The sequence below is a fragment of the Leopardus geoffroyi genome, chromosome D2 (assembly GCF_018350155.1).
Source record: "Leopardus geoffroyi isolate Oge1 chromosome D2, O.geoffroyi_Oge1_pat1.0, whole genome shotgun sequence".
Classification (NCBI taxonomy): Eukaryota; Metazoa; Chordata; class Mammalia; order Carnivora; family Felidae; genus Leopardus; species Leopardus geoffroyi.
The window spans coordinates 61701775-61716831 of NC_059334.1; the positions used below are offsets into that span (position 1 = coordinate 61701775).

Sequence of the window (15057 nt, forward strand, 5' to 3'; positions counted from 1 at the left end):
GTATTTGTCTTTCCCTGTGATTTATTTCACTTAGTATAATACCCTCAATGTATGTTGTCGCAAATAGCAAGATTTCCTCTTTTTTTTTTTTTTTTTTTAATGACCAAAGACTATTCTATTGTGTTTCCATATCTTGGCTATTGTAAATAACACTTTTGCAAATATAGGAATGCATATATCTTTTCAAATTAGTGTTTTTGTGTTCTTTGGCTAAATACCCAGAATGGAATAGTTGGGTATACAGTGGTTCTATTTTTGATTTTTTGAGGATTCTCCATATTGTTTTCCATGGTGTCTGCACCAAGTTGCCTTCCCACCAACAGTGTAGGAGGGTTCTTTCCTCCACATCTTCTCCAATACTTATTATTTCTTGTCTTTTTGGGAATAGCCGTTGTAACAGGTGTGAGCTGATATTTCATTGTGATTTTGATTTGCATTGCTCTGATAATTAGTGATGTTGAACATCTTTTCATGTGCCTGTTGGCCCTCTGTATGCCTTCTTTGGAAAAATGTCTATTCAGATTCTCTTGCCCATTTTTTAATTGGGTTGTCTGGCTTTTGTTGTTGTTACTGAATAGTGTGAGTTCTTTATATATTTTGGATATGTGGATATTAAAGCCTAATCAGATAAGTGCTTTGCAGGAGCCCCAGGTGGCTCAGGTGGTTAAGTGTCAGACTTGATTTCAGCTCAGGTCTTGATCTTAGGGTCATGAGTTCAAGCCCTGCCTGGGGCTCCATGTTGGGAGTGGAGTCTACTTAAAAAAAAAAAAAAAAGAAAAACAAAAAAAGGTAAGTAATTTGCAAATATCCTCTTTCACTGAATAGGTTGCCTTTTTGTTTTGTTGGTTTCCTTCACACTGCTGAAGCTTTTTAGTTTGTTGCAGTCCCATTTGTTTATTTTTGCTTTTGTTTACCTTGCATTTGGGGTCAGATCCAAAATTAAAAACAAATCACTGAGACCAATGTCAAAGAGCTTGTCACCTTTTCTTCTCGGAATTTCATCCAAGTCTTTAATCCATTTTGAGTTAATTTTTGTGTATGGTGTAAGATGGTGGCTTAGTTTCATTCGTTTGCATGTAGCTGTCCAGTTTTCCCAACACCATTCATTGAAGAGACTGTCCTTTCCACATTGTATAGTCTTGGTTCCTTTGTCCTAAATTAATTAACCATATATGTGTGGGTTCATTTCTGGGTTCTCTATTCCATTCCTTTGATCGATGTGCCTTTTTCACGCGATTACCTATTGTTTTGATTACTATAGCTTTGTGGCACAGGGAGGAGATTCTTACAACTCGGAAAGGTGGGGGAAACTGCTTCCCTATAACCTCCCCACCTCTGGCACAGCTTTTGGGGTTTGCAGACCTGGAAGCCTTGCAGGGTACCCATGTGGCCGGCAGGTGGTGCCACCTTACCACAAGCGGCAGAGTGAGAGCATTCCCCCCTAGGGAGAAGTGAGGCTCCAGAAAAAGCGGGTCGATAGGTACTGGGGCCACCGAGCCACCGCTTATCCTGGGCCGAGCGGCGCGCACAAGTAGAGGAGAGTGGCGCGGCCGCTGTCCCGGCTTTTCAGGCAAATGGGCAGCTTAAGCCCTTCCTAGTCGGTTTTTCGCGCTCCGGAGGCAGCCCTCTCCGCACGAGCTTTGGGCACTGCGGGAGCTTGCAATGCAGAGCAGCGAAAACGGACCGCCTAGCGCCCCAGGATATTAGCCCAACACTGCCTACCCAGGTGCGGGCATCTACTACCGAGGCCCCTCAGGGAGTACCAGACCCACAGACGGCCCCTTTTCATTGGCAGCCAGTCTGAGGGCTCCGCCCCCTTTCGTACAGTTCTCATCTGTGACTGGCTCTCGGGCTCTAGCTGGCCACACCTCCTCCCCTCGCACATACACAAGAGTCACGCGCCTTTCAGTTGGAAACTTGGCGTGCTGAGGGGGACGGTGGCCTTCACTGCCCCACCCACTTACCTTGTCATTGGTCCGCGGCTCCCCTCATGGCCACGCCCCCATTCCTGCCCCCTGGCTGGGAGGGCAGGCACCCGCTCGTGATTGGCTGCCCTGCCTGCCTCTCGCGGGAGCCGCTGGCGTTTCCCCCTCCCTTCTCCCCCTCCCTCGAGTGTCCAGGTTCCTCCGCTAGCCCAGGCCGAGTCAGTGTCAGTCAGGGAGCCGGACTGCCGAACGGTGTGTGCGGACGCTCCGCTGCAATCTCGCCCAGGGGCCGGTGCCTGCGCTCGCGCCGCCGGGTGGGAAGGATGAAGCCGCAGCTGGAGCAGCCACCCTATGATTGGCTGTGGCGCTTGTGAACCCGAAGTAAAGATGGCGGGCGGGCAGGCAGCCGCCGCACTGCCCACTTGGAAGATGGCGGCGCGCCGCAGCCTCAGCGCCCGCGGCCGGGGGGTCCTGCAGGCGGCGGCCGGGCGGCTGCTGCCGCTGCTACTGCTGAGCTGCTGCTGCGGCGCGGGCGGCTGCGCAGCAGCGGGCGAGAACGAGGAGACGGTGATCATCGGCTTGCGGCTGGAGGACACGAACGACGTGTCGTTCATGGAAGGGGGGGCGCTGCGAGTGAGCGAGCGGACCCGGGTCAAGCTGCGGGTGTACGGGCAGAACATCAACAACGAGACGTGGTCCCGCATCGCCTTCACCGAGCACGAGCGGCGGCGCCACAGCCCGGGCGAGCGCGGGCTGGGGGGTCCCGCGCCGCCAGAGCCGGACAGCGGCCCCCAGCGCTGCGGCATCCGCACCTCAGATATCATCATCTTGCCCCACATCATTCTCAACCGCCGTACATCGGGCATCATTGAGATCGAGATCAAACCGCTGCGCAAGATGGAGAAGAGCAAGTCCTATTACCTGTGCACATCGCTCTCCACGCCAGCCCTGGGCGCCGGCGGCCCGGGGTCCGCAAGTGGCGCCGTCGGGGCCAAGGGCGGCTCCGGGGTGGCCGGGCTCCCGCCGCCCCCGTGGGCCGAGACCACCTGGATTTATCACGACGGCGAGGACACCAAGATGATAGTGGGCGAGGAGAAGAAGTTTCTGCTGCCCTTCTGGCTGCAGGTGATCTTCATTTCGCTGCTCCTGTGCTTGTCGGGCATGTTCAGCGGCCTCAACCTGGGGCTGATGGCCCTGGACCCGATGGAGCTGCGCATCGTGCAGAACTGCGGCACCGAGAAGGAGAAGAATTACGCCAAGCGCATCGAGCCCGTGCGCAGGCAGGGCAACTACCTGCTGTGCTCACTGCTGCTGGGCAACGTGCTGGTCAACACCACGCTCACGATCCTGCTCGACGACATCGCCGGCTCCGGCCTCGTGGCGGTGGTGGTCTCCACCATCGGCATCGTCATCTTCGGGGAAATCGTGCCCCAGGCCATCTGCTCCCGGCACGGCCTGGCTGTAGGGGCCAACACCATCTTCCTCACCAAGTTTTTCATGATGATGACCTTCCCCGCTTCTTACCCGGTTAGCAAGCTGCTGGACTGCGTCCTGGGCCAGGAGATAGGTACTGTCTATAACCGGGAAAAACTGCTGGAGATGCTCCGGGTCACCGACCCCTACAACGACCTCGTTAAGGAGGAGCTGAACATCATCCAAGGGGCGCTGGAGCTCCGCACCAAGACAGTGGAGGACGTGATGACTCCGCTCCGGGACTGCTTCATGATCACCGGCGAAGCCATTCTGGACTTCAACACCATGTCGGAGATCATGGAGAGCGGCTACACTCGTATTCCAGTGTTTGAGGGGGAGCGCTCCAACATCGTGGACCTCCTCTTTGTCAAAGACTTGGCCTTCGTGGATCCAGATGACTGTACTCCCCTGAAAACCATCACTAAATTTTATAACCACCCCTTGCACTTTGTTTTCAATGACACCAAGTTGGACGCTATGCTGGAAGAATTTAAGAAAGGTGGGAAATTTTGGTATCTTTCATTGGCTTGCTCTTTCTCTCTCCATCCTCCTCCCTACTTGAGCCCTCTACCCTCAGACCAACCCCCCAAGGCGAGTTGACCGGAATTTCTCCTCTCTCTTAATTGCAAAGTTGAAAGGGTGGCATGGATTTGGGGATGGATTGAACTAGGAAGCGCTTCTAGGTTTTTTAAAAAGCCCAAGACGACCGTCATTCTCTTGTTCACATTTCAAAACGCAGGCTTTCGATTTTCTGTGCATGATACTGCCGGCCCTCTGGGCTTGAGGGGTTTGCGGCATTCATCACCGGGGTTCTAAGTGGGTAGATGCAAGTAAGGGCCAGCTAATGCCATGCTGTGCCATCTGGTTGACATGTACTTATCTCAGGCATTTGGAAAACATTTGAATAGCTTTTCTAAACTCAACACAGTCTTTTTCCTCCTCCTTAAACATTCACCGATGTTTCAGAGATTGGAAGTGAATTTTCAGTTTTTGTTCCCGGTTGTCGGGCTAGCTGTGGGGCAGATTGAGGTCTGCCTTTGAGGATAGGGAATGGGGTCAGCCAGGTATCACCAAAAAGATTCAGTCATTTGGATGTAACTTACTTAGCTAGGAAAGAGGGTTTTTTAAAAAGTAAAGTTAGTTACTAATATATAACTTGGAAAGACTAGAGGTAAGTTAAACTTTTATGAGGCTATCTTGCCTGGCTTTCTTCACTGTTTGTTTATATTCATCTGACGAATAAAACCACATGTGGTTTGGGCGGAAATCTTGAACCTTTAACAATGGGATGACTCCCTCTATTGTGGTTTATTTATTTCTCCAGTTTTTCTGGTGTAAAAGTGTTCTTTTTAACCTTGATCTCTTGATATTTTAAGTTGAAGTGTTTCTTCCAAGTCAGTGTTTACTATTCTAGAGGGAGTTTTAACATGGAAGAGAAGCGTACAGTCTGATGTGCTCACCTTTCTTGCGTGATGGTATTTTTTGTTTGTTTGACCATTGTAATGAACCGGCAAATAGCACCTTATACTGTTACTACCGACATTCTGTCTTTAAAGAGAGTTTCCAGTAAATAACATGGTTTTTTGAAGACCAAGGGCTGCCGAACTGTTTCATTGCTATGGTGCTAGTGCAGGTATGAAAATGTGTATGTAACCTTTAATGACCTGATAGTCCTCAAAACTAAGTTTTCCTTCTTCAGATAGAATTTTGAGCCCTCATAGCGGTCTCTCCACTGAAAAAGGCCGTGTGTAGGTGGTGACAGCTCACTGGACGTGGTGATCTGAGCATCCCCAGAGCGCGTGTGGTTGCCCTAATTCCGTTTTCCTGGCTGAATCGTGTCCTCTCTGGAACGGGATCACATTGCAGTAATTTTCAGATAAAGGAATAGAGCAGAATGTGCCTCAGAGATGGGTAATTTGCATTTAAAAGCAGAGGGAGATTCTTCTGGATTCTTAAACAGTAAAAAGAAAATGTCCATTATCTCTAGGTGACAGAGCTTCTTTTCGGGGGTGTCATTATCCCTTCACTGCTGAGTTGTTAATTAGAGCATCTGACCAATCTCTTCTTTCATTTTGCAGTAACATCTCTAGTACAGAAAGATACCTTGCAGTGCTTGAAAATGCCTCTGAAATACTTAATTTTCTTCCTATGGCTAAATTTTGCAACATTGAGACTTAATAATTTATTCTATGGGTTTTTTTTTATTTGAAATTTTTGCACATCTGCTGATGGATTGAAACACCAGTGTGTCCTCCCTGCTGAAGCCTTTCTTCACTTCTGTATCTTTTTTTTTTTCCTTGGAGGCTTTAGCGCTTCACCTTGCAACTCATTGATCTTGCTCCTACCCCAAAATTTCAAAATTTGCATTATTTTGAAACCTGTTTTTGGTTGTCCTTGAGCAATATTCCTGCTTATTCCCTGTGGTTGGTTTATTATTTCAGGAGGAACCTTTTCTCCCCAACGTTACCTCTCACAGTACCTTTAGATAACAGAATCCCTAGTATTTTCCCATGTGTTTTTGAAAAATAGTGCCCAGGACTTTATTTTTGTCCTTAACCAGAGTGATGTATTTGGGTAAGAAGAGAGTACAGGTTAAAGGTATGCCTAAGTCAGTGGCATATTTGGAAGAGCAGGCAAAGACAGTCGGTTGCCAATGGGAAATTTCGGCCATAGTCTTAAAGGATAGAGTGGGTGTTTGTTACTTACACGGTAGGAACAACTTACTTTTCACCTTCCCTTTCTTGATCTTTTTTTTGAGGAGTTTGGCCGCTTTCACCTTACTAACAGCTGTGTTAGTTCTTTCTTTCCCTCTGAGTTAAAATATTTCACCAGATACTGTTTTCTTTGTTTTCTAATTCAGTTTGAAATAACGTGAACAGTTAACCTTTATTGTTTTTTACCGCAACTCCCAAACTGTTAGGTCATTAGCCCAGATCTCATTGAAAATTGCCCTTCCCAACTAAGAACGTCTGCACTGAAGTGTTTCCATAATAGAGCTGTACATCATTGGTGGGAGTTATGCTTTACTGAGGAGAAGTAAGGTTCTCAATGTGAAAAGAAATGAAAAGCTACCTTTATAGAAGTGTATGTGAATGTCTTCTTTCTACTGATTAGAACTATTTGCCTGGCCACCTGGAAACTCTTAGCTTTCCTTGAGGTTGGAAGACAGTAATTACACTAATTTTAGAGTTAGCTTATTATTTATTTACTGTGCCAGGTACAGGGCTGAATGGTTTACCTGAATTACCTTGTTTAAATCTCATAATGGCCGAGCAGAGCATTTTCTCCATTTTGCAAATGAAGAAATTGAGGCTTAGGTTACAAGATTTGTTCAAGGTCACACAGCAATTTGTTGATTTGGGTTTTAACTCAGGTCTGTGTGACAGTCAGACTCGGGCTCTTAGCCACCCTATGCTTAACCATTACGCTGGTCCCCTTGATTCTGATCTTACATTTCTGTTTTGAGTGTGAAGTTTGCTTTTTTGTCAAAACATTTTGCTTCAGAGCTTGTTGGGCAACAGACACAGAAATGTACTTAAACATATACATGGCTTTTAACCTCGTGCTTCTGTGATGTTGTACATAACAGTTGGCTTCCCCACTTGCCATTAAAACAAAATCAGTTTTTTGGCCCGTGTGACCCTAAGTCTAAAGAATGCTATTTCCATGCAAAGCATCGAGTTTCATTTTGAAAATGTTTTGTACTGCAATAATATGCTAGTTATACATTATAATGGAATTAATGGAATACTCTACAGCTGTTTCTCTAATAGCTGAACTATATATCCATGTTTCCTTCTTGTTTCTTATCTGCTTCTGTTGCAAGAATGACTCAAACTCAGTTTTGTGGTTTAATCTTGATTTTATTTGCAGTTTTGTAAATGCCACCTGTATAATAATTAATTGCTAATGGGCGTCGTTTACGACTCTGCCCCTCTGTGCTCCTTGCAGTCTTTCTCTTTCTCTTTTGTTACTGTCACAGTTACTTATGATCCTAAATAAGAGAATAAAAGTGAACCTTATGAGGAGATTATGAGAATTCCAGAAAAACTGAAGCAAAATAGTTCAGAGGGAAGAAAAGCTAAATTGAAGGTTGCTACCTTTGTATGCCGAAAGGACACAAGGGGTTCTCCATTGACCTGACCAAACCTTCCTTATAAGACATCGTGAACTCTTGGCTACTCAGTTGACTGTACTGGGGTTGAATATGAAGAATTAGTAACCGGTTATTGTTGTTTTGTTTTGTTTTTTCCTTTTGCTTTGTCACCATTGCATTCCAGTACTGCAGAGAATGCAGTTTAATAGCTCCTAGGGACTTAGCCAGGCTTCCGTGTAGCTTTTTCTTAGCTGGGAGCAGGTAGCATCACCAGGTAATGGTCTTGCAGGGCAAGAGTAGAGTGTAACGTGTAGTTTTCACTTAAAACTTTAGCTTAAGCAGTTCTCTCTTCCTCTAACACAAGTCTTGTCATATCGGTGTGCTGAGAGTTTAATGTTGAAAACGTTTTCTTCACCCAAGAAAGTGTTCTGCTTGCCTAGAATGGAGGAGGATGTTTTTATTCGTGTTTAAAGGTATGAATGATGTCAGGGATGGGTGGGTGGATATGTTTGCTTCTTTGATCTTGTATGTTTATGAATTTTGTACAGTAACAATGTTAAACTATTTGAATTTTGTGTGTTTTTAGATCATCAGTCTGAAATGTCCGGATAGCATAGAATCGGACGTGGAAGGCAGGCAGCTTGAGGATCGTCTCCTCCAGTGTTTGTGAAACTTACCAAATGATAAGAACTACTTGAGTCACTTTTTTTTTGTTTGTTTATTTATTTTGAGAGCGAGAGAGCGAGAGAGGAGAGAGAGAGAGAGCGCGCGCATGAGCAGGGGAGGGTCAGAGAGAGAGGGAGAAAGAGTCCCAAGCAGGTTCCGCACTGAAGCGTGGAGCCCAACGTGGGGCTCGAACTGAACCATGAGATCATGACCTGAGCCGCAACCATGAGTTGGATACTTAATCGACTGAGCCACTCAGGCACCCCTGGATCACTTATAAAGAATAAGGTCCTAGGCCTCACTCAGAGATATCCTGAACCAAAATCTAGGGAAGGAGCCTTGGAATGCATATTGTTAACAGTTACCCTATGATTAGGTGAATTTCTAAAACGTTGGTCTAGTCAACCTTGTAAATAGGGAAAGTAAACCCTGAGAAGGAAAGAAAGTTAAGTGACTTGCTTAGGGTTACCCACCTAGCCAGTAGCATCAACATGACCAGAATCCACGTTCCTGTTTCTAGACTGGAGTGCTTCCCACTCCATTTGGCAGGCCTTCTGGTCCCAAGTTAAAGGTATTCTGGTCAGAGTTAAAGGTGGCTGCATCCTTGAAAAAGCAAATATTCAGGTTTGCCATTGGTTTTTGCCCTGTGATATTGATGTCAGTATTTTTTGACATCCTGGATTCAAGCCATCTTTGATAGGCATTTTGTTACACAGAAAATAAATCTGAACGTGTGAGCTCATTTTATGTTAATTTATTGCTTTGTTTGATTTTTTTTTTATGTTTATTTTTTGAGAGAGAAAGAGAGAGAAAGAGAGACAGGACAAAGTGCAAGTGGGGGAGGGGCAGAGAGAGAGGGAGAAACAGAATCCGAGGCAGGCTCCAGGCTCTGAGCTGCCAGCACAGAGTCAGATGCAAGGCTCGAACCCACGAACTGTGAGATCATGACCTGAGCCAAAGTCAGATGCTCAACCAACTGAGCCACCCAGGCGCCCCACTTTGATTGAGTTTTTAACTCTGCTGAGGTCAGACTAGGAGAATATTTTAAGAAATGGGTATTGGAGCACCTCGGTGGCTCATTCAGTTGAGTGTCCAAATCTTGATTTCTGCTCAGGTTGCGATCTCACAGTTGGTGGGATCATGACCCGCATTGGGCTTCGTGCTGATGGCGTGGAGCCTGCTTGGGATTAGTGCACTCTCTCTCTCTGCCCCTCCCCCACTTGCACCTGTGCTCTCTCCTTCTCTCAAAATAAATAAAAACTTAAATAAAAAAAAAGAAATGGGTATTGAGATTGCTTCAAGTCTCACTAGTTAAATATAAGGTGTTTCTTTTGAGTTAACTCATTTTGGATATCCATGAATGATGTGTTTTCTTTTTGGTTGTTTCTTCTATGAGAGTAATGAAGATTGGATTTGGGACTTTAGGGTGAAACTTTTTTGGCTCTTTTAATTTTTGTTCACAGTATAGGTCTGTAAATTTCCCATTGAAATACTCATCAAGGCACTTGAGGTATGCGTCCCACTCATGCATCTATCTGTCCTCTGTGTCCTTTTTTAATTTTTTTAAAAAATAATATAAGTTAAGTTCTTACAGAAAATCATGGCTGTTTTGAGAAGGTTATTTGTGATAATAGGACCATGGAACTTTTTAGGCCAGGAGACACTGTAAGTGAATACTAGCTCTCATTTAGTATGGTTTGGACAAAACACGGAAGGACCTCATTCTGCTTTTTCTCTTGGTTTTTGTGGGGATTACACACTACCTGCCTCTCCTCACAAAGGGCCCAGAATTATTTACATTTTGAAACATTCCAAACTACTGGGAGGGACCCGTTAATATTAATTATTAGCAAATCTAAACACAGGTTAAAATATCATTAACCAGGAAAACCCACAAAATAGACTGAGCCAACCTAATATTTATGGTTTTATTTGTTCTTTAAATACTTAGACTTTAAAAAACAAACCTCTGGAATCCAATTAGATATTTACTTTAGTTCTGTTTAAAGTAGTATATTTCTTTCTAAGGGGCCCTATCTTCTAAACGCATATATGTAACTGGTAGTAAACTTCCATTCCAGTAAGCTTTGCTTGGAATATAAAGAATGTTTATTAAACTCAATACATGGAAATGGATGACTAGGATTGAATACGATTTATTTTAATATTATCTGTTCACCTGCTTTTTCTCCAAACACAAACCAGAAATCCTGATCCTACCAACATTGAAAAAGAGAGACACCAGGGGTGCTGGCTGGATCTCGGGATTGTGAGTTTGAGCCCCACGTTGGGGTGTAGAGATTACGTAAAAAATATATATAAAATCTTAAAACAAGAAAAAGAGAGACACTAAGAAGTATTCTTTCTTTCAACAGCACATACGCTGGCAACTCTGGAATGCTTACGCAGAGGGAATTTAGGGGTAGCACACTTTGGAAGGGGGAGCTGGGGGACTAGTAACAAGCACCCACTGTACATGATATGCTTATTAGGTTGGCTTAGGGGTTGATGGGGATAATGGGGGTGCTGAGTCTTCCCCTGTTTTATGTTAGTGCTACCACTGATTGTAAACACTGCTGTCATGATGGGGAACTCCTCATTTCTTCGTACTTAACCACCTCCCGCCCCTTGCTGTCAGACCTAGGTGGGAATATTTCTGTCTCTGAATTTACATCCTGCGGGGAAGATACCACTTGCTAATGCAAAGGTTAAGAAAAATGTTCTCTTCCTGGATCTACTTTGGACAAGTAACTTACTCTCTTTAAGCCTCTGTTTTTCCCACAGTAAAATGGGATATTTTCTGACTCATAAGGTGCTTAGTAAGAATTAATGTGGTAATGAATGTGAAAATGCTTCTAGTGGCACCTGGCACTTAGGGCTCAGTTAACCATTATTTTTGTCATGATGATTCTGTAGACTCTTCGTCGTTCTTGGTCTTTCTCTCGACTGGGTAGTGCCAGTCAGGAGACACCTTGAGCCATCTGTGCTCATAGTTGTTATGGATGACCAAATCTTGAAAGGAGCTCATCATCGTAGGTTTGTTTGTGTGTTAGTTTTTTTATTGTGATTGAATTCCAGGCTCTGTCTCTTTTCTAACAGTTGCTCTTACTGGGCAAGATAGCCACGTGTGTACATACTTTGAAGGAAAACAGAACAATCAATTACATGTTCTACCCTCCGTAGAGTAAGCACACTGAATTAAAAAATGTCTCCATCCTGGCTAGTATCAAAAAGACAGGAAATAACAAGTGTTGGTGAGGATGTGGAGAAAAACGAACCTGTGTGCACTCTTGGTGGGAATGCAAATTGATGTGGCCTCTGTGAAAAACAGTATGGAAGCTCCTCAAAAAATTAACAAGGAATTTCCATATAATCCAGTAATTCCACTACAGAGTAGTTACCCAAAGAAAATGAAAACACTAATTTGAAAGATATAAGCACTCCTATGTTTATTGCAACATCATTTACAGTAGCTAATATGGAAGTAGCCCGTGTGTCCATTGATAGATGAATAGATAAAGGAGACACACATACAATGGACTGTTACTCAGCCATAAAAAAGAATGAAATTTTGCCATTTGCAACAACCTGGATGGATTTGCTAAGTGAAATAAGTCAGTCAGGGAAAGACGAGTACCATATGGTTTCACTTACATGTTGAATCTAAAAAAGAAAACAAATGAACAAACAAAAAAGCAGGCATAGAGCCATAAATACAGAGAAGAAACTGGTGGTTGCCAGAGGGGAGGGGGCTGAAGGGGGAAGGCAAAATGGGCGGAGGGAAGTGGGAGGTACAGGCTTCCAGTTATGGAATGAATGAGTCACAGAGATAATAGGTACAGCTCAGGGAACATAGTCAGTGGTGTTGTGATGGCATTGTATAGTGACAGATGGTAGCTACACTTGTGGGGAGCATAGCATTATGTATAGTTGTCCAATCACTGTGTTGTACACCTGAAACTAATGTAATGCGTGTCAACTATAATAATAATAATAAAAAAAATCTTCATTCTCTTTGACTAAGTGACCAAAAAAGACAACAAAGTTTATAAGAGATAGAGCAAGTGCTCATGGATTTTAGAAACCCTTGAACGACCGAAGTTTGAGGACTTAAAGGAAGATCTCAAATTAGTTTGATAAAATCTTTTCATATTGATTGTATCAAAAGCATTAAAAAATGGTAATATCTAGCATAGCAAATTTTTGTTGCTTATTGCAGTGCAAATTTGTAGTACTTTTGGAAGGCAACCAGAAGTCATTACAGTGTCCTACCTTATGGTTCAGTAATTAGCCCCCTCCCCCCGAAATCTTAAATTCAGTAGTATAATTCAAGAGAAGAAAAAAGCTATGTTGGCTTTTCATGTTGCTCGTGTATTGCAACGTTATCTACAAAGAGTGAAAAATTGGAAATAAATGTCTAACACTTCAAGGCAGAGCTTGGAGGGAAGGAGTTAAGAAATTTTTAGATGTAAACTAATTATAACCATTTAATGATAACGGTGAAGGCCACACAGCAATATGGGAAAATTTACATTGATTATTTTGCATGGATTATAGGCATACAAAAATATTCAGGTGTACGGACTGAAACAGAACATGGAAAAAGGGAAAATAGTTGATGTTTTAGGATAGGGTGATAATAGCCAGTCTTTGCAAAAAATCTCATTGTTAGCTTTGTACAATAACAGTAGCTGGAAAAATTCAATTCTGCTGAACATTATGAATCTTGATACTGGGAAAACTAACCTTTGCTCATATTAGGGAAATCATATTATTCCATTTCTCCTGAGGGACATTTTACTGCTGAAGCAATGGTTATTTAAAGTTTTTTTTTTTTTTAATTGTGATATAATTCACATATCATATAACTTGGTGGTTTTTAGTGTATTCACAAGGTTGTGCAGCCATTACCACTGTCTGCTTCCAGAACATTTTCATTACTCCAGAAAGAAACCCTGTACCTGTTAGCAGTCACTCTCCATTCCCCATTCCTTACATTCCCTGGAAACCATTACTCTATTTTCTGTCTCTAGGGCTTTGCCTGTTCTAGACATTTCACTTAATTGAAATCATACACAGTGTGGCCTTTTGTGTCTAAGCTTCTTTCACTTAGCATAATGTTTTCAACGTTTCATCCATGTTGTAGCATGTATCAGTATTTAATTCCTTTTGTAGTCAAATAATATTCTATTTTATGGATATACACTGTATTTTGTTCATCCGTTTATCACTTGATGGACATTTAGGCTATTTCTACCTTTTGACTATTATAAATAATTTGCTGTGAATATTGGTATACATGTTTTTGTGTCAACGTATGTTTTCATTTCTCTTGTGTAGATACATAGGAGCAGGATTGATGGGTCAAATGGTAACTATTTTCAACTGTTTGAGAAACTGCCAAATTGTTTTCCAGAGTGGATGTACCATTTTACATTCCCACCAACAATGTATTAGGGTTCCAGTTTCTCCATATCTTTGCCAACCCTTGTTACTATATTGAATAATTTTTTAAAATTATTATAGTCACCCAAGTAGGTGTGAAATAGTATCTCATTGTGGTTTTGATTTGCATTTCCCTAATGTCTAATGGTGTTGAGCATCTCTTTGTATGTTTATTGGCCCTTTGCATATCTTCAGGTCCTTTGCCCATTTTTAAGTTGGATTATTTGTCTTTATTATTGACTTGTAAGAATTCTTTATTCTGAATACTGTATCATATATACTTATCAGATATATGATTTGCAAATATTTTTTTTCTCATTCTGTGAGGTGTCTTTTCATTTTCTTGGTAGTAACCTTTAAGGCAGAAAAATTTCTAGTTTTGATGTCCAGTTTATCCCTTTTTTCTCTTGTTGTTTTGTTTTTATTGTCATATCTAAGAAACCATTGCCTAATCCAAGGTCATGAGGATTTATGACTCTATTTTTGTCTAAGATTTTAATAGTTTTAGCTCTCATATTTGGGCGTTTAATCCATTTTGAGTTAATTTTTGTATATGGTCCGAGGTAGGGGTCTAACTTCCTCTTTTTGTATGTTGATATCAAGTAGTTCCAGTACCATTTGTTGAAAAGACTGTTTTTTCTTCATTGAATTGTCTTAGCATCCTTGTCACAAGTCATTTAACCATAAACATGAGATTTATTTCTGGACTCTAATGTCTGTTCCACTGATCTATACAGATCATAAGGAAGACATATGTCAGTGACACACTGTTTTGGTTCTTGTAGCTTTGTAGTAAGTTTGGATATTGGGAAGTATGAATTCTTCAACTTTGTTCTTCTTTTCCATGATAGTTTTGGTTGTCGGGATACCTTACATTTCTTTCTTTCTTTTTTTTTTTTTTAAGTTTAGTTATCGATTTTGAGAGAGAGCGAGAGTGAGGGAGGGGCAGAGAGAGAGAGGGAGAGGGAGAATCTTAAGCAGGCTCTCTGCTCACAGCAGATCATCTGAGATCAAGAGTCAGATGCATAACCAACTGAGCCACCCATACACCCCAGATCCCTTACATTTCCATACAAATTTTTCATAGATCGTGTCCGTTTCTGCATAAAGGCAGCTGGAATTTTGATAGAGATTGCATTGAATCAGTAGATCAATTTTGGGAGTATTGCTGTGTATTAAATTTCCACCCATGAATATGTGATGTCTTTCCACTTATTTAGGTCTTCTTTAATTTTCTTCAACAATTAAAATTTTGTGTATTTACAATCTTTTTATTAAAACACTTAGGGGGCACCTGGGTGGCTTAGTCGGTTAAATGTCCGACTTCAGCTCAGGTCATGATCTCAGCGTTCATGAGTTTGAGTCCCATGTCGGGCTCTGTGCTGACAGTTCAGAGCCTGGAGCCTGCTTCGGATTCTGTGACTCCCTCTCTTTCTGCCCCTCCCCTGCTCA

At 42.7% G+C, this 15057-nt stretch overlaps 1 protein-coding gene across 6 annotated transcripts in view; it reads left to right on the plus strand.

The window, feature by feature from the left end:
• Positions 1-381: 381 nt before the first annotated feature.
• CNNM2 (cyclin and CBS domain divalent metal cation transport mediator 2) overlaps positions 382-15057 on the plus strand; it is a 154050-nt gene continuing 139374 nt past the window's right edge. For all 6 annotated transcript variants that reach the window (XR_006701678.1, XR_006701679.1, XR_006701680.1 and 3 more), the window contains exon 1: positions 382-3897. Coding sequence is in view for 3 of the 6 variants with exons in the window: in XM_045438753.1 (XP_045294709.1) it covers positions 2277-3897 (1621 nt within the window). In the remaining 3 variants the exon portion in view is untranslated. The remainder of the gene's footprint in view (positions 3898-15057) is intronic.